Below are 27,810 nucleotides of genomic sequence, written 5' to 3' on the forward strand. Positions count from 1 at the left end.
GCACCTTGACATTGTTTTAATTCCAACGCTATCAGAAGTCGAAAGCAGTAAAACAGAGGACTAACAATAACGAAGATACTTAGTGCCTAAAATGTAAACGGAATGTTTTGGTTCAAATTTTTGTTTTTGTTTTTTTGTCTGTTTTTTGAAAGAGGGACAGTTTATTATCAATTCACAATTAAAGCAGCATGCAATTTATTATTATTATTTTTTTTAACTTTTTGTTTTCAATTCTTGGCAACGGCAACAAACCACAACATTATCGAGGAATGTAATGCAAACTTTTAAAGTTGTGCGCAAATGACTGTTTCCTTTCTGGTCATGGATATGTCCAATAAATAGATTGTAGAACCACTGTACTGTATAAACTTCATTTATACATGCAGTTCATAAAATTATTTTTTTCTTAACTGAATAATTTACCCTGTTATGTATATATACAAATAGATAATTTTTGTCTCAATATAATCTATACAACATAAATCCACTATCTCCCCCTCTTAATGGTCAGTGTACATACACAGGAAGTGTCTATTCTTATGAATCGCCAGCCAATTCTCTTTTTGCTATCCATAGTAAGCGCCCGAACATACGACTGGGTAGTTCGGCATTGCGAGTTCCAGTGCCTTTTGTCTATGCCCCTGCAGCCTTCCTTTGTGTAACCCATGGGATTACATTTGGTCTCGTAGAAATATTGCTTCAGTTGGCCTTTTGATACCGGGACTTTCTCCAGGACCGTGACGGTCCCACCAGACATGTCCACTGCAGTCTTTTTATCTGCCGCTGTGACCCACTCGCTAATACTGTCACACACGCTCAGCTCCCCACGGCGGGCTGGGTCAGAGTGGCGCCGGACTCTCATAGACATGTTTGCGGCATCCAGGTAATTTTTGTATTCCTCTAGCAGAAAGAGCAGAGGAGGCTCCAAAGGCACTTGACTGCTGAGCATCACCCGGGAAGTATACAAGTCCGCGTCCTTATGGTTTTCTTCATTGGGCCGAACCTTCTGGTCCTCATCCAGCAGCTCTTCGATCACATGTTCAAAAGTGTCAGCCAGTGATGTCGTCAGACCTCTCGAACCTGCCCTGGGCCCATTAACGCTCTCCAGAGTCCCATGGGTCCGCACACCTGGGTAGGCCAAGCTGCCTTGTCCATGGACGTTTACTTCTTTCATGGGCGCAGCCTTCATGCAACCGAAGTATGAAATAACCATAGTAAGGAAAAGGATGGTCATCACTCTTCTCACCTGGTGGAACTGTGGGAAGGAAGCAGAGAGAGAGAGAGAGAGAGAGACATAGAACAGGTTAGAGCTTACTTTCTCTGGGACACTGCGTGGCCCATCTGATTGTAATTCCAGACCATTCTGCAGGGTCAAGTTTTTTTTTTTGTTTTTTTTTTTTTTTTGTGTGTGTGTGTGTGTGTGTTTGTCTTAGTGATCACTCCAGCTGCAAGGGACACAAGTCAGTGTCAGCTAGTGTACTGTATATGGCTTAATATAAACCAGAGATGTGCAATGTTTTCCCCGAGATTTGTAAGCCTGAGAGTAAATGGTTTCTAAGCAAGAGAACACAATGATGGCTACACTGCTCCCACTTCCTCCCACTTTAGTAGCTTTGGGAGTTTAATATTTAATGATATCTGCTCACGCTGTCACCAGAACCACAATCACAAATGTTACTAAGCAACACTGCAAGTGGAATAGTAATCTTCCTTCCAAGTCAGCAACACAGTCCTGTGTAGGAATTTGTGGCAGAACAGTAGTGGCTTGAGGGCCGGATGGGTCTGTGTAGCTCTGAGGAGTATGAGCAGGAACAGATCAGGAACTAGAGATACCATCTCCAAAGTTCTACTACATCTGAAAAGGTTTTGCTTATTTCTAAACAATTCATTTTCAATAGCTTGGTTCTAATGATGTGCCCAAGACAGGCAATGTGTCTCTTCAGAGAAAGATGACTAGTCCCCATAGAAAAGCATGTAAGTCAGTATCAATGCCTCTCACATGCAGACTCTGTACTCATCTCATCTCACACTCAAATCTCCCAACTCACTGAAGGCACTTAGCCTGACTGCTTGTTTTGGCTAATCTATAGATCTAATTGAAAAAGCTCAACTTCTCTTTATCAGAACATACCCCCCCCCCGGCTATGTATTGTGTGTGTGTGTAAAACTCTGTTGTCATACCTTTACAAACCTGAGTAGTGCTTTAAGCACTTTGGAATAGGTAGCCAGAACATCTTTCTGTGCATGTGTAGGTTCCTACAAAGTCTCTTAACAGCACACCACACAGTTAAATGACTTGTTTACTGCAATTTGACTTTCCACCTATAAGCGTGCTCTACAAACCCAACTGAAATTGAATAACAAAGCAAAAGTAAAACATACCTATAGACCAAGCCAAGGTGCACCAGGTGGTGGAAGACTTCAGAAGTACTTACCTGAAGCACTGTACCATTAGCATTAAGAGTAGCATCCCTCTAACTTGACGTGCTAACTTTGTTTCTACCTATCAGTTCTGGAACATGGACTTGTAAAGACATACACATACATTGATCATTATGCTGGGTAAATCCACAGGTGTTTCTGTCCATGTTGTGTTGCTAAACATAAAAACAACCTACCTCCAGACAATAGGGTACAGTGGAGAAATGGCCAAAAGCTCTAGTACTAAAAAATCCAAGTTTTAATTGTTCACTTTAGAAAGGGATAGCATATTCTAAATCAAAAAGCTTTATATCATCTCCTATGCAAATTTCCTCACATATTCACCTTCAGTTTGCATAAATGATAAACATAGTTTGAATTGCTTAGACAGGAGGGGCAGCTGAGCAGCAAGAAGATGGCAGTCATCACATGTGGTATTCTCAACAGGGAGCACAGAGAGCTTAAGCTGCACATGCTGTGGGAATTCTCACCAAAATGGGACATGAAGGTTCTCTTCAAGTCTACAGTGGCATGAACATCATCTTGAGGCTGCTTTTCCTCAGGAAAGCAATGCAAACTCCAATTGCAGACTTCATATCTTTATACAGCCTCCACACACCAGCCACAGTTAAAGGGGGCTCTTCACAGAGCCAACTACTCAAGCACAGCCAGACAGGTAGCAGAGGCAGTGAGCAACATTTCACACTCACCATCCAGGCAATGACTGAGATGGGAGCAGCATCCCTCTGAAGGAGGCTCCCGTTTTCCTTCCTGAAGAGAATGGACACTTTGCCTCAAGCCTACTCCCCCACTCTTCACTGCATCCCCATTATTTGGTAGCCGTGTCACCCTTAATGAAGGGTACTGAGCCACTTGCTCCTCTGTGTCCTAGGACTTTTGGTTGTTCCTGAACTATCTTTGCTGCCCGTAACTTAGGCATGATGAGCCAGTATCAGCTTTTAAATTACTCAGAGCAGAATCAGGTCTATTTATGTTTGCTTGCTTCTTGCTTCTGTGCTTTATACTAGTGATTAGTAGAAGTTCAATATGAATTAGGTTGTCATTATTAATAAAATCTACAAGTTATGAGGGAGAGAAAGAGAGAGAGAGGGAGAAAGAGAGAGAGAGAGAGAGAGAAAGAGAGAGAAAGAGAGAGCGCTGCTTGAACCACATTGTGATTTAAAGTTAGAAAGGCAAGTTAGTTTGAGGGAAATGTCCTAGTGAATACTGCTGATATCTAAAGTTTTAGGAGTGTTTTTATTCAGTACCATTACAGAAATATGGATCCTGCATGGAAGGTGGTGAGGTAATACTTATACCATGGAGAGAAACTCTTTTCTAGTATCCTAAGTCCACATATAAAAACTCAAGGGGCTCTTCCAATTCAGGCCAATGAAATGACACATCTTTAAACTAGTGTATATTGGTGCATGCTTTTCATCCTAGCTCTTAGGAGACAGAGAAAAGTGGATCTTTGTGATTTTGAGGCCAGCCTACTCTATATAGTGAGTTCCAGGCTAACCAGGATACACAGTGAGATCTTATCTCAAAAATAAGAAAATAAAGAAATGCTTTAGTTATCTGTATCACATTGGTGAAGATTTGCCATTATTAGCTATTTTATATCACATTCCATCAAATCTAAGATATTTATTTTCATGTGTCTCTGTAGAGATAAATAGTTCATCAGTTAAAAGCACTTGCTACCCTTGTAGAGGACAACATTTCTGTTCGTAGAACCCACATGGCTGCTCCTAACTAACTCCAGTTCCAGGGGATCCAATGCCCTCTTCTGGCTTCCATGGGCACTGCACACATGGCACACATACATGCATACATACAGACATACAGACATACATACAGACAGACAAACAAAAACCCCATATATACAAAATTAAATATTTTTAAAAGTCATCAATATATGTTCTACTGAGAAAGAAAAACATGCTCTCAAACTTTGCTTTTGCCTTTCTAACATTGACTTTTTACTAAAACAGTTATTTTAGACTTATTTGGATATAATTTATCTTATATAACTTTGGTACATACACAAAATAGAAAAACAAAGGAAATGGATGAAGGCAATGTTAGGTATATAATGATTGGCTAGCCAAGAATACAAGATGATATCCATAGAAGCATACAATCCAACTTAAAAATGTTGAAATACAAAAACAAAAAGGTGAATTTTAGAAGTAATGAGAGGTAGAATTAATAGGCAATTATCTTTAACATTCTGATAAAAATGTAATTTAAACTTTGTGTATCGTTCTCTCATCAATTTCACAAGCAAATCCCAAGTAAAAAAAAAAACCTGACATTTGAATAAATATGACTTGGATTTCACTCTGGGTCTACATATAGATATTGCTCCAAGTTGAGTATCTAAATAGATTCAGTAATTAACTGGATGGTACCACATCCAGCTCCACTCCTCTGACATCCTCTGAGTGGTACTTCAGCAATTCTTTTGGCCTATTTGCTGAAAAGACTTTAGAAAATGCCTTGAAAAATAACTCAATACTTTTTGTGAGCACAATGGCATGGCCTACTTTGCCTGTTTATTGTATGTTTCTTCCTATGTACTTCAGGATGGCCTTGGCTCTAATCTTATCCTCTTGTCTCAGGTCCTGAAGTGTTGGGAATATAGACATAGACTATCATGCCCAGCTCTACTGTGTTTTCTAACCATGGCTTCTTGATATTTTAAGGACTCTTGGAGTTGATGAAAATGTTCAGAATAAAGTTTAATGACACATCTCCTATATAGCCTTCAACTCTAGTCAATAAAGGAATTTCACCACTTTCCATTTAAGCTTATCCTGCCAATCTCTCTTTCTCTAGCACATAACCACTATACTAGCCCAGTCTTTATTATTTTTTTTCTTTTTCTTTCTTTCTTTTTTTTTTAACTATAATGTTCTCTTGTTGTGGAATAACCCTTTCTGCCCTATAAAATTCCTGATAAAAAACACTTTGTAGATTCTCTTACACAAAAATTTACAATGGTCTTATGTCTGTTCTGATCAGACCAGGTCCCTGAGGACCTTGGTCATCACTAGAAATTATTATATTTTCTCTGCAAACAGACCTCTTTCCCTTATACCTCTAGGAAACTGAGTCTTGATTATCTTTCATAATCTAGTTTAAGCATTAAAGTTTGTCATAGTTGCCACCTTCCCTAATTGCTCCAGCACACACTATCTTCTTTCTTCTCTTCAATTCTACATTATTATTATATTTGTATTGTATTTGCATTTGTATTGTCCTCTAAATCCATTATTAACAGTACTTACTAATTATGACTGGTCTTTTGTAAGAAAATAAGTTCTCCAAGGAAAGGGATCATGTCATATCTCTCATAATGCTCACACAGAAAAAAGTAATAATCTATAGACACTCATTTATTAATCCAAGAGAAAGAAGAGTTATGATGTCATTTTCATAAGAAGTCTCATCATTTGAATGCACTGAAAGCTTTAGTTAAATTCTTGATAAGTTTTAGTACATAATATATATGTATATAATAGGTAAATTACAATCACAAATTTTAAACTCTAAAGAATTCAATGTTTGATAGTTATAATCCACCAAAAAACATTCTTAAATTTTAATGGAGTAAAACATTGAATGATAAAAAGCAAAAAACACTAAAACATGCTGTGCTACATACAGCTGTTTCTAGGGGATCAGTGAGTGGGAGGTTTGGGTTGTAGCCAGTGCTAATAGCAATAATAATGGTCAAAATTTATTATGTCTATCTTGTAGCTTTCCCTTTAATGTTCTTCTAAATTCTTCAGTGAGTAATTTTATACACTATATTAGGAAGTAATAAAAGACTGACATGGTCTCTTGTTGTGCTTTGAATATGAAATGTTTTCCACAGACTCCTGTGTTTAAAGCTTAGTCCTCATCTGGTGATATTTGAAGAACTGGTGGAAACTTTAGGAAGGAGGGACTTGGTACAGAAAACAGTCAATGGGGAACACCTGAGAAGCACACTTTGTCCCTCACCCCATTTTCTTTGTTTGCTTTTGGCCACAAAGTAAGAATCTTCCCTCCACTGTGCCCCACCCCCATGTTGGCCATTGGTTGAAATCTCTAGGAAATCTCTCCTCTTTTCAACTTTTTCTCTTAGGTACCTCTGATGGCAACAAAACCCAATATAACTTCAGATAAATCCAAAGATACAGCGGCTATGTAGTGCTGCTAAGCAGATTATTAGTCTATGTCTGCTTATATTTAATGAATTCATTGATACCAATTTTCCCAAGGCTTAACAACAATCAACTCTACCATACCTAGGAAGACTTTCTTAGCCTCATCTCAGTAAAGTTAACATGGTAATATGCCATATTTAATTAAAAAAAATCTGCAAAATAACATTAAAATGTTTAACTTGCATCTGATTTTACCACATCCATATGTTAACCTTGCTTCTGTTTGTTCAATTATAAGACAAGAGATCTATCTTCTAGTTCTATAGCCTAAGAAGGAGGTGAGACCAATGTATGATGTAAAAAAAAAAAAAAGATGAATGATCCAGGGAAGGAGTAGATTAAATTCTAGAAGGAGAAAGATGCTATTTCTAGGTAAGAAATGAAATACTTTGTAAAGATTTCAAAGGATTCAGAGAACTCTAAGATAATAGGAGATGATGATTACTTGATAAATGGTTCAGAAGTGAGAAAAAATAGAATTAGAATATGAAGAGAAGAGCTCTGAATTAGAAGTAGTAAGAAAAGAGACCAAACAATTGACCAACTTCATAAATGATGATAAACAGATTGGATGCTACTTTAAGGGTACTGAAGAGTCTGTTTTCTAGTAGAAGGGGCCATTTAACACTGCCCACACAAGACTTCAAGGAGTGGCAGACTGGAAGAAATAAATGAGTTCAAGAATTGCATTATTACTGAATAGTGAGCTTTAAAAATAAATACTAAATAGTTGTTTACATGTGGAATTATGGATCTGGATCAATCTATTTACTAAAGCATGTTTTAAATAGGAAAGTGGTTGCAGAAGTGGGCAGAGTTAAGTAGCAACCACCAGTAATGTCTGAGTTGGCAAAAGAACAGGACACAGAGAGATGGAGATGAGAAAAAAATTACAAACTTTCATTCCAATTATAATTGTACTGAACCTTGGTTCCATGGCTCAGCACTTTTAATTCAAAGCTCTCCAAGTGCTTTGCAAATATTAAGTAATTAAGACTCATAGGACCCAAGAGGTGCAGGTAACTATAATTATCCCCATTTTGTTCTGGAGGAAAGAGGAGCAGAGTTTTTAATCAACTCATCCACTCAGTGTGGTTCCCTTGGTAGAATGAGGTCAGAACCTAGATTCCAGGAGAAGTTTGGCCTTACACTAAAGGTACTAGTTTGTTCCATCCATCTACGTCATTTCTGTGTTATTGTTTCATGTATTGCTAAACCAAGAATCAACAAACAACAAACAAGACAACACTGAAGATATTCACACCTTCCTCAAAGTAAAGAATTGAAGTTGAAATTCATAATTAAAATCATAAAAACATAGTGACCATTACAGATATTCACCTTCTTAGTTGTTTGTCCATTTGATTGAAGCTAATAAATAATTTTGAAAATAATATCAGATAATACAGACAGTTCAAAGCTTTTAGAAGTACCTCTATAATATATTTACATCATTTATGTCTTTGTATGTTCATATACCCTTGAGGGAAGGTTAAATTTAGGCGTTAATTTGACTTGATGAATAAATGTTATTTTGAGGTGTGGCTATGCTTCCAAAGGAAATTGTCAGATAAATTGGTATATTGTCCCCCATTGTGGATGGACAAAATCCATATCATTGGCGGGTTCCCAGACAGAACCACATGAGAGGAGTGATTGAATGTTTTCTTTTCTTCTTCTTTTTTTTTTTCATAACTGTTTTATACTCTTCTTTTCCAAGCCTCATTGTCACATAGGCATGAGGCCTAATGTCATCAGAACTACCAGCTCTTTGGACTTGTACTTGGGTTCTCAGGTTCTTAGACCTTCATACTTGGACCAAGACATGTTACAGCACAAGATTTACAGCTTGCAAACAACCCCTCATGGGCCCCTTACCATCAAAATTATTTGTGCTAACTTTTGTAATTCACCTATGTTCCAACATCTATAGCTACATTGGTTCTGTCTTGCTATTCTAACCCCGTTCTGGCTTTTCCATGGCACTGAATGACACAAACTTTATTTAATGATAATATAAGAAATGAAGAATTTGATGAATCTTAGTATATACTGGTAATTTAAAAAAGTACAGTTAAATACCACAAGAAAAAAATGTATATTTTAATGAATCATTAATTTGACAGATAAACTTACATGCATTTTTGATAGAATGTCAATCTTCTGTTACCATCTTCTACTCCCTTCTCCTAGCATAAACAAACAATGGTTTTCCTATTGGCAATAGACTTACCTCATTTTGGAGCAAAATTAGACAATCTGCTAAAAACAGAGACTGAGTATTCTTCGTGGAATTGTTACCTGGAATAAGTTGTACAGAATAGTATGCCAACTATCTAGATTCTCTAGATACTGAATGACCCAATTCTCCTATTAGCACACTATTTGGGGTGAATTGGTTAAAGCATGAAACATAAGCCTTAACATCTGCTGAAATGATGCCTTGGATTTGGAAAAAAGAAATAAATATTATCTTATACAAAGACCAGATCTGGCCAGATAACTTTCTGCCCTGACATCCTAACCTTCATCTGTCACCCCTCTAGAGGTCCTAAGTGCTGCCATTCATGCTGCCTCAGGCAACCTAATGTTCTTCACAACCAATGGAGGTTCCTGAATGTTAGTGCCCCCTCTGGAGATATCAACTCTGTTCATACATGCCCTCCTCCTTTGCCTAAATAGCACATGACACTAACAAACAGTCCTTAGCACCAAACATTCCTAATTCACTTGCTTATCAAATACGAATCTCTAAATATTCTTTAGAACAACTATTTTTAGTTATAAGGCCCAACTGGCAGCTGACAGTCAAGAAGTAAAATCTTTTAAAATTAGGATTCTATTTTCTTTAGAATTCCCGACTAGATTTGTTACCATTGTTAGACTTTCACCAAAGTTAGACTTTACAATGTATTCTTTACCAAGTTCTCATATATGGTGAACAAATACTATTAATTTCAATTAGTATCATTAAGCTTTATCAACTCACTCTGTAATGCACAACATATAACTTTGTCATATGAATATCATATTTAATTACAGACATTCATCAATTACAATTGAATCATGGGTGCTATTTTTAAAATTATTTTATGTTACATGTATGAGTGTTTTGCTTGCATGTTTGCCTGGTACCCATAGAGATCAGAACAGGGCACACAATTTCCTTGGGACTGGGAAGTTCCAAGGTTGTGAGCTGCCATTTAGGGGCTGAGAATTAAACCTTGGTTCCCTGGAAGATGCTTAGCCATCTCTACAGTCCCTAGTTGGGATTTTTGTGGAAGGGGATGATGCCTTTGGAAGTATTGAACAGGAATGTTCATTGGTATAAGTGAACTAGAACTAAATTTTACTTCACATATACTTGAATTTACAGAAAATTCAAGGTTGAAATTAATTTTATATAGCCCAAAGTCTCAGGTAACATTTTTAATGAACATATACAAACTGTTTATTGATGCAATTCAAAATTGTCATTGAAGGGCTGAGGAGATGGCTCAATGAATGAGATAACTGTTGCACAAAGTGGGGGATCTGAGTGTGACTCTTCAAAACCCATGTAAAAATCAGATGTACTGTGTGAGCATTAGTAATTTCAGCATCTCCTATGGGGAGATGGAAGGCAGGGAAATGAAAAACCCCAGGCTCATTTGAACCACCTCGCTTGGCATACTCAGCAATGATTAGATCTCATCTCAAACAAGGTAGAAGGTGAGGACCAACACTGAGGCATATGACCTCCACATGCACAGTGTGGTGCTCATGTAGAGACATTCACATGCATGGATGTGAAGGCATGCACACACTGTACATTCAAACAATAACATAGAATTAATAAAAAATATTTCCACAAAATAAGAGATTTGTGGGACCTGAAATTAGAGCTTTAGGAAATGTGGGTATAGATAAAATTCAGTGTGCTCCAACTAATAACCAACATGTGATCAATGACTAGGCTGTATTGACACCATCAAAGTGCTCAAGAAAAATGCAGCATCTCAGCTTTCTCTTTCTTGTCCCATTTACCCTTCCCACTGTCAGAGCCTGTATTTCAACTAGATTCAGATACTGGAAGTGGATCAAAAACTCATCAAAGCTGAGGTGTAATAGCCCAAATAATAGAGAGAAAGGCAGCCAAACTAGATAAGGAAGGAAATGGGCAATATCAAATTGAGCACTATGGTACTTTCTTAGTAGGCCATTGGGTTACTGGCCATATTTCCTCTTTGACTCCATACCTTGCCCTCCCCTCTCCCCCCTTTTTTTGCCAACTGGTTTCTGGTTTTTCTACTCTGTCCATGCCATGGCTATGACATGGCATGTACATGATATCTATAAATGAGAAGGCTTAAATGAGTATTTATAGGGTAATACTGATATAAATCTGGACTGTTATTCAATTACTAATTTTTCCCAAGTGCTATGAGGCAGATGAGATGCAAACATATTTAGCTCTCCTAATCACTTCACATAGTCTGATATCACCCACTCAACAAGAACCATGCTGGAGATGACATGACTAACTAGATCTGAGAGGAGATTTCCAAGCACTCAGCCAGATGTCAAATTGCTTTCAGCCAGATGTCTCTGGTCCTTTGTGTTCTGAAGTGGTAAAGGAAAGGCAGAGGCAGAAAGAACTCACCCCCTCAGGCAGATTTATTTTTAGACTTAGCCCCCAAACCAACAGATCTCCAGCTCTTTCCTACCATGTAGACATACATGTACCATGAAATTAAAAATATGATTAAGTCTCACTAAATTAAAGAGTGCTAGCAACAAAACCATAATACATATATACAGTATGTATATATGTGTATGTGTACGTATGAAGGATCAGAATCTTTCCTCCAACTTAAGTTTGCCACTATAACAAGTGCCCAGTAGGTAGCACAATTTCTCAGTAAGCATCTGATATTTGAAATCAGTAGCTTTTAGGCAAGTGCCTTAAATGGCTTTTTAAAAGTTAAAAAATGAAAGAAATGCTTACAATTTTTGGAATTGAACAAAAATATGAGGGAGTTGTCGAAGCAATTTGTTAAGTAGAACTGAAGTCTGGTCCACTGTTGAACTCTTGACAAAAGATTATGAGGACTGCTAGATTCCAAACACTAAGAACTCACCAGGTTCACTAGTCCACATGTGAATGCCATGCACTGAGAGCCCCGCCAGTGTGACAAACCATGTGCAAATTTATGGAGCTGACGTGACCTTGAGTCTTATTTTCTCAGGCAATGTCTCAGATACTGTTGAGTTCTACCTTGAATGGTATGTTGATAGGTACAATTGTCAACATGCTACAGAACTGCCTTTTCCAGATTTGACAAAGGCACACCTCCAGACAGAATAAAGTGAAAGCAGAGCTGGGCACTGTCTTGTCTCCAAGATTAGGTATGTTCTTCACCAAAAACAGAATGCAAGATACATGCAGTTGCATTCTTTGTCCCTAAGGGGAGGGTATGTGGTAACTCTTAGCCCTGAGGATGAAGGGGAATCCCCTTTAAGAAGTGTTGTTTGCCATTATTTGTTTATTGTAAACATTCCAGGATCACCACAATTCAAAATGAGAGAGAGAGAGAGAGAGAGAGAGAGCAGACTCTCTTATTTCAATCTAGTTTTACGATTAGCTACTTTAATCAAATTCTGTCTATGAAGTACTGTTGAACACCACTGTATTCCTGCCATTATATGCTATCAGAATTTTTACTGTTGAGAGCCAACACCTCACCAGAGACCATAGCCACACAGTCACTTAGTAACACAGCCACACACACCTAATGGAGCCTGGAGCATAGCATATACTTGCCAGCTTTTCTACAGATGATAGACACGACATTTTCCATAGCCAATATATTTCTGTGGCTATCAGCACAATTTCCACAACAGAAAGAATATATATATAACATCAATTTGTAAACCCATCTTAGGACCAAACTTGTAGGTTGAGCATCATCTCTTCAAAAAGATGGCTGTGTTTTGTCTAAACAAAGGACCACTCTCAATTAGACCCTATCTTCTAGAAGCATAAAACACCAAACATTTAAAAAAAAAAAAAAAAGTGAAGTAAAAGTATGTGAAGAAAGAACCCGGGAAGATGAGTTGCCCCTGACAACAGAAGAACAACATTCCTTTTCAAACTACTATCATGATATCCTGGGGGAAAGATAAAATTAGCAAGAGAATGTTAGTAGTTCTTTGTTGCTCACCTTTATGATACCATTTTCAGCAGTCAGTTTGCTCTACTCCATTGAGGCACACACCACAGACTTTCTCCTGGGATGCACAGTCATACCATACAAAAGTGTGTGGGCAGATACCGAAACATGTATGGACTTGCAACCCCATTCTGTAGAAACTCAGTGTTCTGGGTATTAACAAGGATTAACCAGGGCACATGGAGAAAACTTGTGGTTCCACACATCTAGTTGTCCTTCGGGTTATGCTTGCATCCAACTCTATAATTTCTTTTAATTACTTATTGCAGTGCACAAGAAAGTGCTCATTATTTGCAGCTTAATGTGGGAGGAAAAATAAAATATGTTTCCCTGCCTACTACCTTACTCCAGTTCTCAATTCTTCTAAGGGTTACTGTAAGGACGTTTCTATGCACTGTGTGTAATGATCCACATGGACCATATTCAGGATACTGACTGTGTTCTGAACTATTAAAAATATATATATAAGGAAAACAGTAACATCTCAGATGATAAGCAATCTGTATGACTGGTCAGAAAATATCACCACCACTTAAGTTCTAGTGTGGAAATATTCAATCCTATAGTGCCATGAGTAGCAGGGCAGTGAGAGCTCCATCCTTCCCCCATTTCACCAAATATAAGTTTGAAGATATAAAAATACTTAATTTATGGTGACTATATTTCTACCTACATTCTCTAAATGAAAGTCATTGTTGGTAGCAGTTGTGTAGGTGGAGAATTGACTTTAGAAGGTGCTCTGGGCAGCTGTATAAATACTAAGGATTACTAAGCTGCTTTTGTTTAATAATTACTACTGAACACTTAACTCTCATTAACTACTAGCTATATAACCAAATCAACCACAACTTACAACTGTTTGTTTGGCTTTCAGTATAGATCCACTTATGAATATGGTGTCTTTGATTTTGAAAGTCAACATGGCAAAGACATTCTGTAGTTAATACATTCCAGGTTTTTAATTTACTTCAGCAGGAACCTATATGAGAATTTCTCATACACAGTATATTTAAAATCTAATTCCATGGAGTTTGGATGTAACCCTAAAGTTTCTTTGTTACTTTCTGTCCCTAACATTGGGTTATTCCCTTTAGGTACCAATAATACAATACATATGTAACCAGCCAGTATGTCAAAGTTATGCATGAATGTAATGCATTAGCCATGTCAAACATTTCTTCCTGGGAATTCTTTGGACACTGTAACATAACTACCTACTTTATAGATCACTGACACTGCTACCAAAAGCTTCTCTGCCAACTCTGTTGAAGTAAGAATAATTTTGATCAAATGCTAAGTACCTTTTAAAAAATATACCGGTGACATAACATCTTTGTAACACCTTAACTTAATACTTGACATGAATGAATATCTAATACTATATGGCACCTTATTTGTGACCTTTGCCCTACTTTTTAAGACTGTAGCTTAGGGGCTAAGATATTTTCAGAAAAAAAGACTATGACAGAACAATCTCAAATGTATCTCAAAAAGTAGTGAAAACCACAAAGGTGGCAGAAGAAATGGCCCAGCCTGGAGCAAGCAGCACTCTCAGAGCTGGGAGATGGGAGAGCTGACATCCTTAATTCATGTATTGAGTCAGATGACAAATAGAGCATCTTGCTTCTGGCCACCATCAGCCTTTGGGAGAGAAGAGAATCAGCTTCAAGGAGCCAGAGAGAATAACTGGAAATGCCTGATGTGAAAAGCCTTTGCAAGTATCATTAACAAAATCAAATGTGTCTTTGTCACTGTGCATGAGCTAGCTTTTGGAAGTCTACTTACACACCTAGAAATGGTCTCTTGTGGAGACTAAATACACTCATCACTGCAACTCTTCAAGTTTAACTGTTACCCTTTAACATGGCCCTGTAAAAACTCTACTTTAGAAAATCTTGTTTGGCCAGGTATGGTGGTTTACCTGCAATCCAAGCAGTAAGGAGGCAGAGGTGTCTCACCAAGTTTGAAGTCGGTCTGGGCAACATAATGAGTTCCAGGCCAGCCAGGGCTAGAGTGAGACCCTTTTTCACAAGCAAGCAAATGAGTATGAAAATAGATACATGAATGCCTGTTTGGGTTGGATAACCACTCTGCTATGCTCCATTTGCCACATTCTCCTAGGCAGTGAGACTGACAGAATTTCTTATTTCTAAATAAGGCACACCATCCTCAGAGAAAAATGAGACCAAGAATAAATCCAATAAGAATGGTAATAGTTATGGGAGGATGACCTGGAATACATGCCATTCACAATGTGGAGATGTTATCTAGGTCATAAATCATGCTGCTTTTATATGATTCCCTATTTGCATAATGCAGGAGGCTGCCTGGCAACATTGAGGACAAAGTGTACTGACAGTGCACCTCAGTTCAGTGTTTATATTATGCTCTGGAATTTTAATTTATCATCTAAGGTACTAATTATTTAATTATAAACTTTGGTGGAAGCACAGAATCGTTCCTCAAAAGAGCATGCCTTGGGCATGAATGCTCTTAGCAAGACTCCTCGGTGCCTGGATGTGCATCTCTTGAAATCACTCCTGGAAATGAGGTTGGTAACAGAAAAGAGAGCAATGAAAGCCCAGGATACAGAGAATCATGGCGGGAAAAAAATTTTCTGTTCCAGTAAACACTTGAGCTCTTTAGAGCCAACCTTGTTAGTTAGATGAATAATGGATGTAAATCTAACTTTTCATCACAGGGAATGCTGCAAGAGGCAATATAGGCCCATCCTGTGTGTGTCATTAGAGTTGTCAGTCCATGTTCACAGTGAGACATTATCCCCACTGTGTCACAGTCCTGGAGAGATGGGTGTTCTCATACTCTGTTGCATCCTACCTAGGTTAGGAAATTTTAGGGAATCACTAACAAAACTGTTAGTGATCTTTTCTATAATTCAGAAGTTCCAGTCAAGAATAAGCGTACAGACAGGTGCACAGGTACAAATAGACATACATACACATGCATGCATATATGTAACATATATGGTCATCAATTACAATATGGTATATAATAGAAAAAGTCCAGCTATCAACTATGGGAAAATAGAACCCCAATAACTACTTGAAGTCAAATTTAGGCAGCTATGAAGAAGATGCTCCCCCCCCAAACTGGAATGGAAAGATTTCTGATATACAGTGCAAAGTGACCAAAATTAGGTGTGGATAATGACAGCCATATTTACTTATATTCCTATAACAATAATGGTTTCAAAAAATAAATAATTCTATACTAATGTCAATTGTAGGTGTTTTGTGGAGGGTAGGTGCAAGGGGAGGTAGACCTCTCAGTATAAACTTCTTTTTAATACTATTTTGGTATTTGAATTATGTAGACAAATTAAGTATAAATTTCTAAACTAACCCAAGGTCTACATGATGGTAATCTCTGTACTTTGGAGGCAGAGGCAGGAAGATCAAGAATTCAAGGTTATCCTGAGCTACACATTGAATTCAAGTCCAGCTTAAGCTACATAGGGTTCTTCCTCAAAATAAATTAAGTAACCAATTAACTCACTAAATAAGAAAGTTTTTAAAATATTTAACCCCGGGGCATCATTTTTTAAGACCTATACCCCTCTGCTGTAGTGTTATGGAAGGGCTGGGCTGGGCATGAAACACATCAATTCTGACCTTTCCTCTTGCGTTATGTATAATGCTAACCTCATGAAGTAGTTATTTGACCATTTTAAATCAGCAAATTGAACAAACTCCTAGGTGGACAAACTTAAAGACCCGTGTCTCACCTCTGTGATACACTGAGAGTAAGAATACTAATCCTTTTGGATTTAGTGGTTCTTGGAAAAAGAACTGGTGTCTAATGGGGGCAACCCTACAAATAACTTATGGAACACAGCACAAGACCGAGAGGCAAACATGGGCAAACAGAGGAGGGGAATAAAACCTGTTTCCCAAAGGAACCAAGGCACTGAAATAGTGAATGAGGAAGTGAGCTTCACAGGGACAGAATAAAAACAATAAAACAAAAACAAGATGACACAGAGAGACTTGAAGAGGAAGGCATGTGGTCAGAGGGCCTCCATATGTGGTTCTCCTCAGTGTTTTGCATTCTGTAAAGTCTAGGCAGACAGCTATAGAAGAAACTCTAAGGACACAGACTTGAATAAAAACATGAGCTCTGTGTTGAATGTAAGAGCCAGTAGGATGGCCCTAACTCTGAACAGTATAGTCTTTGGAGCAAGTGCCCACTTCATACAGGTGGCTTCCAACTTACTTCCAAAATCAGATGGAAACTTCAAACATTTCTGAAAATGTTCCCCAGGGGACCATTTACCCAAAATTAGAGATCGAATGAAAAACCATTCTTTAAAAGGCACCTCTCCCCCAAACAACCCTTCTCATCTCCACATGTACAGTCATCTGGAAAGCAGATTTACCATTAACCGATGGTCAAAACTGCCCCACAATGTTAAACTAATCAAGGAAATCTAAGCATTGCTTTCCTCACCTTCCTGCAGTGAAATATTCCAAGATGCTGGGAATAACCACATGTTGATGCTGTAAACTGGGGTTCACTGGCACTGCTCTAACTCTGTACCAACATACAGATGCTGGGACAGGAAACCAGCTACTTGGAACCCAGGAAAAGTAAGTAGAGCCCTCCCTTCTACTTTGATTAGTGAGGGCCCCTATGTGAAGTTCCTGGTTCTTGGTACCAGCAGGATCTAATTCTGCTTCCAGCTGTGTTTGAGCTGGCTAACTCATATAGTGTACTTGGGGACCTCCCATTTAATGAAATGAGGGACCTGCACACACTACACAACTTAGAAGACAGTTTTAGTGGACCTCATTGGTCATATTAATCAAAGTGAAGCTGATGATGTTATGGCAGGAGCAATCTTCCTCACACAGTGCTCCTTTGAAGCAAACCCTCTTGCATAACACAGGATGGAAAAATGATTTTCCTAAACATACTTGTACACCTCAGAACTTAGATAACTTTCTCAATATCAAAAAGCAAGTAAGAGGTACTTTGGAATCAGACTTAATCATTAGACCCAGGGAAGGTAACAGGCAAATTCTACTTCAGAAATATTTCTGTGATGAGAAAATGCTCTAAATCATGTTTTCAAGCCTAGAGTACCGTTTCCAAAGCTCCTAACATCTCATCTGACAGAGACATAATACACAACAATTACTTAATGGCTATACAATTAATCACTATGCTTGGAGATGCAAAAAAAAAAAAAAAAAAAAAAAAAAAGAAAAAAGAAAAAAAAAAAACTCAGACAGGGCAGGCTTATCATGAACAAGAAGACTCTTTAGTGGAAGCAGGATTCCTACTGGGTCTTGAAGAATTGGTGTAATTGTGTGAGGAGAAAGTAATAAATAAACAAATTAGACTCAGAATTGTAGGAGATTTCTGATCTTGTCTTTTTTTGGTGTTGTTGTAAAGTAAAGCTCATTTAGACATGAAGTGTGTTAGTAAGACATTTTGCTGTTTGATGATAAGGTATTAAAACATCTTCTGGAGTGCGGAAGTGCTAAGAATATAGCTCAGTGGTAATGGCAAGTGCCATTCTAAACTTTACATGTATCAATACATTTAAACCCCTACTACCCTGTCAAGAGTTTTAAGTACAGAGTAAGTAACTGGCTGGGATCACAGACTTAATAGATGTTAGATGAACTCTGCCCTTGGGTTCAGGAATGAGAACTTTGGTCTTTTTCTCTTCTTTGGAAGTCTCTGATAGAAATTCCTTCCAAGTCAGAACAATATTTAATAGTCAGAGTCTCTGAATATGTAGTTATTTGGAAGGCTGCAAATCTCTTCTAGCCATGTTCTAACATAGGTATTTGGACAAAGAAGTAAACGATTAGTCCCTGTAAACCATAGGGTATTAGGTTTATGTGGTTTCTAGTTCAAGAGATCGCAAATGTTTTTGTAGGGTTGAGACAACTGTGAATTGCTAAACACAGCATATTCCCTGGCTCAGTCTTGGGTTCTAGGACCTTACATCTATATTCTTGTACCTTCAGCTTTATGAAATATGTGCCCCAAATCCTATATCCATCCCCCCTTTTGTTTTTGTTTACAATACTATCCCACTATAAGGAAATCATTACCATGAATGTGAAAACTACATAAAGAAATGACATAGGCTAGGTGTGTAACCCAGTGGGGACATTTACTTAGCATGTGTAAGACTCTGGGTTTAAACATCAGTAGAAAAAAAGGAAAGTGAAATGAATTAAGAGAAAACATTTTGCAGTAAATATTAATGATAATTATAGTACATTTTAATGATAGATGCTTATTTGTTTCTTTTCTTCCATTATAAATGGTGATTTCCAAAGTTCTACAGTGGAAAGCTTTGCACATTTAAAAGAAAATCTACCTTTCAAGTTAGTGTTTTCTGAATACTCTACTATGAGGCAGATGTAACTGTCAACATAAGGAATTGGCACAGAAACGTATTGGGGACTGACACAATACACAAGTAATATTTCAACATTACTCTGTTAAGGGCCTCTACCTACTGACTTTTGAATGAGAGCAGTTCACTTACCCAGGAGGTTTGTTGAGTGGAGTGTCAAGGGATCTCTAGGGGAGGTTCAGTTAAGATTGAAAGGCAGAAATAACATGCTGCTTGCCTGTTTTCCAACTAGACCAGAGTTGCTTGTTTTATACACATGCATGCATGCATGCACACACACATCTACACACATGTATGGTCCCTATGTATGAGTTTTTAAAGGAAGAATATGTTCTATGCTATAGTGTCATTCTTTCTAGGTTTTACAACATGAATTTAGAGGCTAATGTGTTTGTCTTTCCAATTTTGTTTCAAAGAGAATAAGAAGTAACTTCTACCATTAGTCAATAGGTTTGGTATTACATAGAAGGCTAGGCCATTTGCCATTTACTAATCATATGGCTATCCTCCTTCTTCCTTCTTTTTTTCTTTTTTTGAGATTCACAAAACAATTATGTGAAGGTTTGCTTGCTTGCATGTTGGGAAATAAACTATTTCTGAGTTGGAGATGCCAACTGTGCTGTATTTTTATGGTTATAAAGGCATGGCCCAGGAACACAACATTTTTACCATAGATAATTGAGAAAAATCACCTCCTGACTAAAAATCTAACTAAATAAATGCTTTGTTTCATTTGTGCATTAATCTTCTATAATCCTGGCCCAAACTTGCAGTAGCTCCATAAACAGTTCTTGGTTATAGCATGGACTTACACTGAACCTGCAATTATTTAAAGCTTCCAAGTTTTCCCTTCTTGTCATCTGTTGATAAGTCAGCCTCCAAGTCCATACCTCTAGCTCCCTATTCTGTCCTGCTGAATTTTTAAAAATTCAACAAGAGTTGTGGCAATAGATCATTTGTAAAGTGCTTGCATCAAAATCATAAGGGCTAATGTTTTGTCTCCATGTCCCCCACAAAAAGTGTAATGGTATATATTTGTAATCACAGTACTAGGGCAATCGAGACAGGGAGATGACTGGAGTTCAGTGGCAAGCAAATCTAAAGTACTTGGTGAGCTCCAGGTCAAGGAGACACCCTGTCTCAAATAACAAGGTAGATAACATTCCCAAGGAACGACACCCAAAGTTTTCCTCTGGTTTCTACACACAAACATATGCATCCATACACAAACACACATAAACATCTAATTCACACACATGATGCCACCCTCCACACACAAGTAATCACAGTATTTCACATTAAATAAATGTAAATGATCCAACCTCTATCTAGCAGCAGAATGCTTGCGGTGCCTGTTGGCTTTATGTTTTGATGTGATAAGCATATCGTCTGTGCCTTCAGACACATCATCAGCCAACGCTTCATGCTGGGTGTACTTTCCCAGTGTTGCATAAGAGAGAATACCTTGGAGCCTTTGGCCTAGGAATGTGGCCTGGGACTCTGCCAAGCATCTCCCTTCTGCATCATGACTGTAGATTTCTCAACCTTTAGATTCTACGTCATGAGAAAGTAGTGCGTGTTTAAAAGCGCATCCAATACATAAGGGCACATGTGAGAACACAGAGAAAGTTGTTTCAGTTTGGGCCCATGTTCAGGTTTTAAAGGCAGAGGAGTCCACAGTTGCTGAGGTAGAAGTTTCAAATCCAAGAGTGATTAGACTCAATGCCAGATGATGAAAACTTTACTGCATGAGCTTCCCCTTCTCTCTCCCTTGGGGTGGGGGTGGGAGTACAGGGAGGTGTTTTCTTCCTTTTTCTTTTTTTCCTAAATAAGAGAGTTTTCTCATTGCTCCTATGGAGGACACAAAGCATGTAGAGTACAGTCACTTTCTTGGGTTGCCATGCTGTCTTTTTTTTTTTTTTTTTTTTTTCTTAGCAGACACAGGCACACATTGAACACATACTGCATTCAGTCCTCAAAATACACAGGAAACAGCATCTCCATTCACACCCAAAAACTTGAAGACATTAAAAAAAAAAATCCCACCTGTAAGTTTCTGTCTCAATCAATTCAAACATGTCAAATGTTCTGAACATAATTTCATGAGTGAAGTAAATTATGCATGAAAAGTTTTAGAACTAAGTTAAATGAATGACTTTTATGATAGGTACTGGGGAAAATAAATATTATTAATTATTTCCTCCAGTTTTTGCCTCACTGCCAGAAAAACAAATAAACACCTTTTCACTTTTTTTCCCCTAAAACCACTACGTTTTTTTCATCAACACAGAATCTCAGGCAACTACTAATGAATCTATCTGTTTCTTTAGCAGTGTTTATCAATGTACCTCCTTAGACTGACACTATTCTTTCTGGATGCCGATGTAGGATCATGCAGAGGTACACAGCTAAACATAAGTTTATGTAACTGTGGAGAAGTTTGAGTCAACTTATAATTACTGATTCCTGTTTTCATCACTTTTTTGATGTTATTTATTCCTAGGTTAATGTTCTCTATCATTTCTTTCTACATTTGTTTTCTTTACTTTTGAGGGTAAGGGGGTATGTGTGGAGTACAGCAGCATAAAAATCCTGCCCTACTTATTACCCTCTATTTTATTCTTAAATCTTCGCAAATCATGGAAGTTAAAAGTAGATCAGAGATGAAAGACATTCCTTAAGATCTCTACTCCATTTATTTGGTGTTATTCTATCTCAGATAGTGGAATGAATTGCCTTTGGCAAGAGAGTAAAATCAAAACCTTTGTATGTAGTGCTACAGTACAAACCCTTGGAAACAATAAATAAATGGGGGGTGGGGAGGCAGGCCTTAATTTCGGCCACCCAATTTTACATTCACTAGCATATTAAAATTCTTAAAAGTACTTAGTGTATAAGTTGAGCTATGGAGTTGTTTACTTTAAAAGTCACCTGTGATGATAATTGTTAATCTTCCCTCCCTTCTCACTCACCCCTTCACATACACATACTCCACAAATCTGCACAGGGTGGCTTGGAAAGTTAGTAAAGCCATGGAAAGTAAAGCCATGGCAACAAGGTGACTTCCTGGTGAGGCTGGGTAAATACTTTAGTAGGCACTATGACTTCAATGTTGGATGAATTTCTAAAATTAATTTGAAATGATTTTTTTTTTACTTTCTATTACACACTTATCAAATTTTCTATAGACTAGTTGAAATTAAAAAGCAGACTGCTATTTTTTGTTCTAAAAATAATCTGAAGTATGGCGATTTAAAAAAAATTCACGTAATTTTTATGTTCAACCTCGTTACATTGAAATGAAGATATCCTCCTTTGCCTGCCCTCCTACTTCCAATACTGCAGAGGTATATCAAAAACACAGAAGGTCGTCATAAAATCCCAGTCAAACCAAAGCAACCAAGATGAAAGCACATTTAAGAGCTCCTAGGTTCTGTAAGCTTTCAAAATCAGGACATTACTATCAGGACAACCAATGAAAAGTTCTTTCAAGTGAACCTTTGGGAAAACTATGTAACATTCATTACTCTCTGGGCTCTTTGGAAATAAACTTTTACTTTATTATGCCAGCCACTGGAGCTTGTAAATTATGTTACTCCCCACAGTCACTCTCCCATTCTATATCCTGTCCCCTCACTCATCTAATGCAACCCATCCTTGAACTTCAGGCTATCTATAAATGAAGCCTCAGGGCAATGAGCTACTTCATAGCCATCCCCTATATTTGGTCATATTTATTACAGCAACAGTGTGTCTCATAGTTTGTACTTGCACTTGAGTATGTATTTAAATAAAAGTACTCTCTCTGTGTATATATACATATATACATATATGTATGCATCATGTAATATATGTGATAGATATAATGTGATATGTATATAACATATGTATATAGTCATAAAATATATATGACAGCATTCACTTCCCCAACACACTTTTCAAATATTAAGCAACTACTGAGTTTCATTATTTTTTATCTGTCAAAATGACTTCATAATTCAATAATTGGGTCCACAACTTTCTGAAGTTTTCCATATCCCTGTGGAGTGATGGAAGTTATTGAAATAAAAAATTATTTAAGATTAAAAGATTTTAAGTCCTATGTAGAAATTGGAGGAACTTTAAGAATGCACACTCCCTAACTTTAAAAGTACTAAAGCCTCACTAATGTTTCCAAGGGTTAACTCCCCTATGATCATGACAGAAGGATTTCATTTCTCAACATCATTTACTGCTTAGCATTGCTCCATACTAGACAGAATAAATGGCGGTACAGTGTAACCAGTACTGCTCATTCACTTCTGACGCCCATCTGTGCACGTTACCCATCCTAATAAAGAAAATTTATCATAATGCAACTTAATGTGATTATCCTTCAAATGGCTTCTGCCTCCATTGAACAACAGCCAGCATTTTCAACTTGGAATTTTGCAAAACTCTCTTCTGATTCCTCTTTAAAATGCAATTCACAGCTTGAGATCACAGAGCCTGCCAGTGACTGAATGGCTGCACTAGGCAGCTGAGAGTCCTTCAATTAAGCAGCAATTTTGCAATTAGTGGAAGCGGAGTGCTCCATAACAATTGTTTGAAAACAAGTAGAGACAAGTGAGCAATTACCCTATTAAAGAGATATATTCACTTTCACGGGACTAAAAGAGCCCCCTCACACAAACCGAAACCTTCCCCACAAGGAGACAAACACATGCTGAAAATTATGTTTTAACCATTAGAATGAAATCAGTTCAGTATAACTGTTGTAACAAGAGTGCCTTTCATGAAAGACAGTCAGAGGTTTAGCTGTTGTTCCCTCTCTGTGTTATTGTCATTCAGGAGATCCACAACTGCTCCTTACTCTAAAACTATATTCCTACATCTTAAATTCTTAATGAACTACTTGTGTGTGACCTTTCCTTCCAAGATATACATCTTAGGTTCTCTTGAGGCTTAGAAGATAATGTTTACAGAACCCAAACCTGCTGGCTGTGCTACAATTTACAACATACAGGGATATAGAGTTGTGTGGGGGAAGGCTGAGGAGGGACTATACTGAAAGCTTTAAAGATGAATGTAAAAGAGAATGAAAACAAGCTGTTTGCTATACTATCAGGTGGGCGTGCTCAGCCTGTTCTATGTGCCAAGCTACAACCCAGAGCTATTTATATTGGGAAGAAATGAGATTATCAATCATTTACATTTTTACTATTAAAAAGTTGGGACTCTTAAAACATTTCCGGAAGCAGAGAACAGCTTACAGCTGACATTCTAATGTTGCCCCCTTTAAACAGAACATCCAAGGACTTTGAGCTAAGAAATTTATATTTACATTTACTACAATTTCTTCCTCCCAGCAAGTCAAAAGGAACTAGAAATAACCCAGCTCCTTTTCTCTCTTGGGACCTTTAGGAGATTTAAGCAATTGATTTACATAGTATAAATGTGTTCTGAGGTGAGGATGGTGGCACTCTAGGTAAATGATCACTTTCTAGGCTCCTCTTGTTTGCAATTAAAAGTTACATGCTTCCAGGATATCCTAAAACTGATTTCTTAAATGCCTTAATTTCTAGATACATAAAGGTGACAATTCTTTTGAATGACCTTAAATAGCATCCTGAAATAAACATGATTTCTAATTACCAATTTAGCTCTGAATGGGCTGTGAGAGACTCTAGAAACATGTGAAAAATTACTGTAACTCTATCTTTAAGAAAAATGTTATGTCTAAGTGTGTCTGTAATGGTCTAATGCTTCAAGATTTGTGCGCCATGTACACCGGTCTTGTTTATCTGGAAATTCTTTCTTTCTTTCTAAATCATTTATAAACAGGAACATTTTAATTACTTAAGTTCTCTATATAACATGTGTTCTGTCTCATAGTATTTACTATTAATATTTACCAATATGTGTCTCATTTGACAAAATAACATAGATGAAAAACAGAAAACAACTTTATGGTTCTGGAATTCCAATAATGGTAACTACCATATTTCAAATTCCAGTAAAGATTACATTTCAACAAGTGTCTGTTTCCTTTCTCTTACCTTTAGAGGTAAACTTGAAAAATACAAAACATCAACAACAAAAAAAAAAACTCCAAACCTTATGCAAACTAGGGAACTGCAGTAATTATTTCACACACACACACACACACACACACACACACACACACACACACCTGTGTTATTTCAGGCCCCTGTGCAACAGAGTAAGTCTATTATGTATAACAGCTTGAAGTGCCCCTGTTCTAACCGCAGGTCCCTCCGACCAGAAACCAATGTAGCCTGTGGCAAACTGAGAGGGGCCAGGATGCTTAGGGGAATCAAACCCGTAAATAAATATATAAATAAATAATGCGAAAAAACAAAAATCAATCGTAAAATCAAAATGGTTTTTGACCTTATAACTAATGTATTAAAAATCGATTTTGGAGAAGAATTAAAAGAGGGATATATTTTCAGTAAGTTGATCTAATTGTTGGGAAGGGGGACTCATTTAACTTTTTTATACACAGATAACAATGATCGTGCCTAATTACACACTGCTTTCTTTTGAAATGTAACTTCTAGAAGACTTAATAAACAGGGAGAATATTCTTCTAGCCAAAAACACCCTGAATTCTCGTGAGAAAAACAAAGTTCATTGGTTGTTGTTGACACCGAGAAGTATATTTCAGGATATCAGGAAGACCCTGAAGTAAAATCCAGTAAGTCCCAGCTCCTGGTCAAGGGTGGATCATCAAAACACCCCAGAGACACAAGGAAAGGAGCGCATCAAGTCATAACTCCCAACCTGAGCCGCATGTATCAGGAAGCTGGTCCGAAACACGAAACACCGTTCAACAAAATTTTCCTCACACCCTACGAAAGATCCGCAAAACTGCCCCCAAGAACTTCCCCACCCCCATCCGACCGCCCCCAGCAGCTGCTCTTGGCAGTGTGGCCGGCAGAGGGCACCCTCTACCTTCCTAGCGCAGCTCTTCTGGCCCTCCTCTTCCCTCTACTAGAGCCTCCCTCTCTACCTCTTGCTCTCCCCCGCCCCCCACCCCTGTCCCCCCCGTGCCCAGTTCCCTAGTCCAGGCTCCACCCCCAACTCACGAATTGTTTTCACTAAAACACCAGTTCACCCCCCGCAGTCTGTAGCTCGCCTACCCCCCCCCCCAACCGCCCCAGGAGAGCCCCCCGGGCTGCAATTTCTTCCTCTTTTCCCTCATCATCAAGCACAAAGCCCCAAGCCCCCATACTCAGCTATTTCTTTCCAGACTTAGCTCACCCATCCATTCCTCTTCCAGTTTCAGCATCCTCAGAAACCAAAACCTGTCGTTTCATCCTCCATAGACACCCAATCTACTCCTCGACCAAAGTCAAAACTTTCACTTCCGCGCGAGGATGTCCTAAGGGAGGCACGCAGTTTGGGAAGAGGGTCGGATTCAGACTGTCCGGGAGTTCCACAGATCCTTTCAGGCCTTAGCGGCAAGAAAGGTCCCAAGTTTTTCCAGTTACATTGGCCTTGGACCTGTAAGCAAGCTTTGGTATTACTCTGTGAAGAGCAGGTGACAGTGTACAGCCCGTGTGATACCCAGGAAAGGAGATGAGGGCAGGGGCGCAAAGATCCACTCCCGGACCCCACACCATCGAGGTCCGAATCCGCTTGGGGAGTAAGGGATCCCGCCCCAGCCCGGTGCCCTCTGTCTGAGCCCCCCGACAGTTGGCGCCCTGCATCTCTCACCACCCTTCCTCGTCTGCGGGAGGACTTCGGGGATCCCCTGAACGCAGGCTTAGCTCCCATGGCGCAAGTCGTCCTATCCCCTTGGTCTTTTCTCTCGCACTGCAGGGATTCCCGAGGTCCAGCTGTCCCTCTGGGTCGTGGGCTCCAGGGAGAACGTTCCTCAAGAGCAACCCGCCCCTCTGCTGTCACTGGACGAAGGTGAAGCCGGAGTTCTGCGGTCCCACAACTTCTCATTCCCCCAGCCAACTTTCCCGGGCGCACGCGCCGCTGGCTCCCGCGCTTAGCCCCACGCCCCGCAGTCTCCTACCTCGGGGTCCACACAAAGCTCTCGGATCCCCGGCAGCGGAGTCACATCGTTGTCACGCTCTTGGCCCCTACGCCCTGCCCCGGGCCCCGTGCGCTTTCCCGTCCACCCCACGGCAGCGGTAGCAGAGGGAGGAAACCGGTCTCATCAAATCTTCCCCAAGCGGAGGTGGCGCGTCGCCCCAGGCGGCCTTCTTCTCCAGGCCCGGGAGTCCCCGGGGCCGCGGGGACCGTGCGACAGCAAGCCAGCGGGTGCGCCCTGGCGCGGCGGCTGCGGCGGGCACCCGGAGCTCAGCCAGCGCCAGGCGCTGGGGTCAGACATTATTTAGCTCTTCGGTTGAGCTTCGATTGGTCAGACAGCGCCGCCCCTATCCCCTCCCTGCTCCGCCGCGCCACTGATACCCATTCGGGGCGGCCGCTTAAAGGGGACGCCGCGTCTTTTCCTCGTGGGAGCTGAGCCCTCGGGGCCCTCGGGGAACCCCTGACCGCCCTACACTGACTTCTCGCTATTCCCCGGGACCCCGCCGCTTAACCC

At 39.0% G+C, this 27,810-nt stretch overlaps 1 protein-coding gene across 1 annotated transcript; it reads right to left on the minus strand.

Moving 5' to 3' along the window:
• Positions 1 to 27,235, minus strand: Bdnf (brain derived neurotrophic factor). The gene is made up of 2 exons (XM_051183802.1): positions 26,973 to 27,235; positions 1 to 1,255 (listed from the first exon to the last, which is right to left on the minus strand). Exons 1-2 carry the CDS (start codon positions 27,204 to 27,206, stop codon positions 488 to 490), a joined length of 1,002 nt encoding a protein of 333 aa, XP_051039759.1. The 5' UTR covers positions 27,207 to 27,235; the 3' UTR covers positions 1 to 487.
• Positions 27,236 to 27,810: the final 575 nt, after the last annotated feature.

This window comes from Phodopus roborovskii, unplaced genomic scaffold (genome assembly GCF_943737965.1).
Source record: "Phodopus roborovskii unplaced genomic scaffold, PHOROB, whole genome shotgun sequence".
Classification (NCBI taxonomy): Eukaryota; Metazoa; Chordata; class Mammalia; order Rodentia; family Cricetidae; genus Phodopus; species Phodopus roborovskii.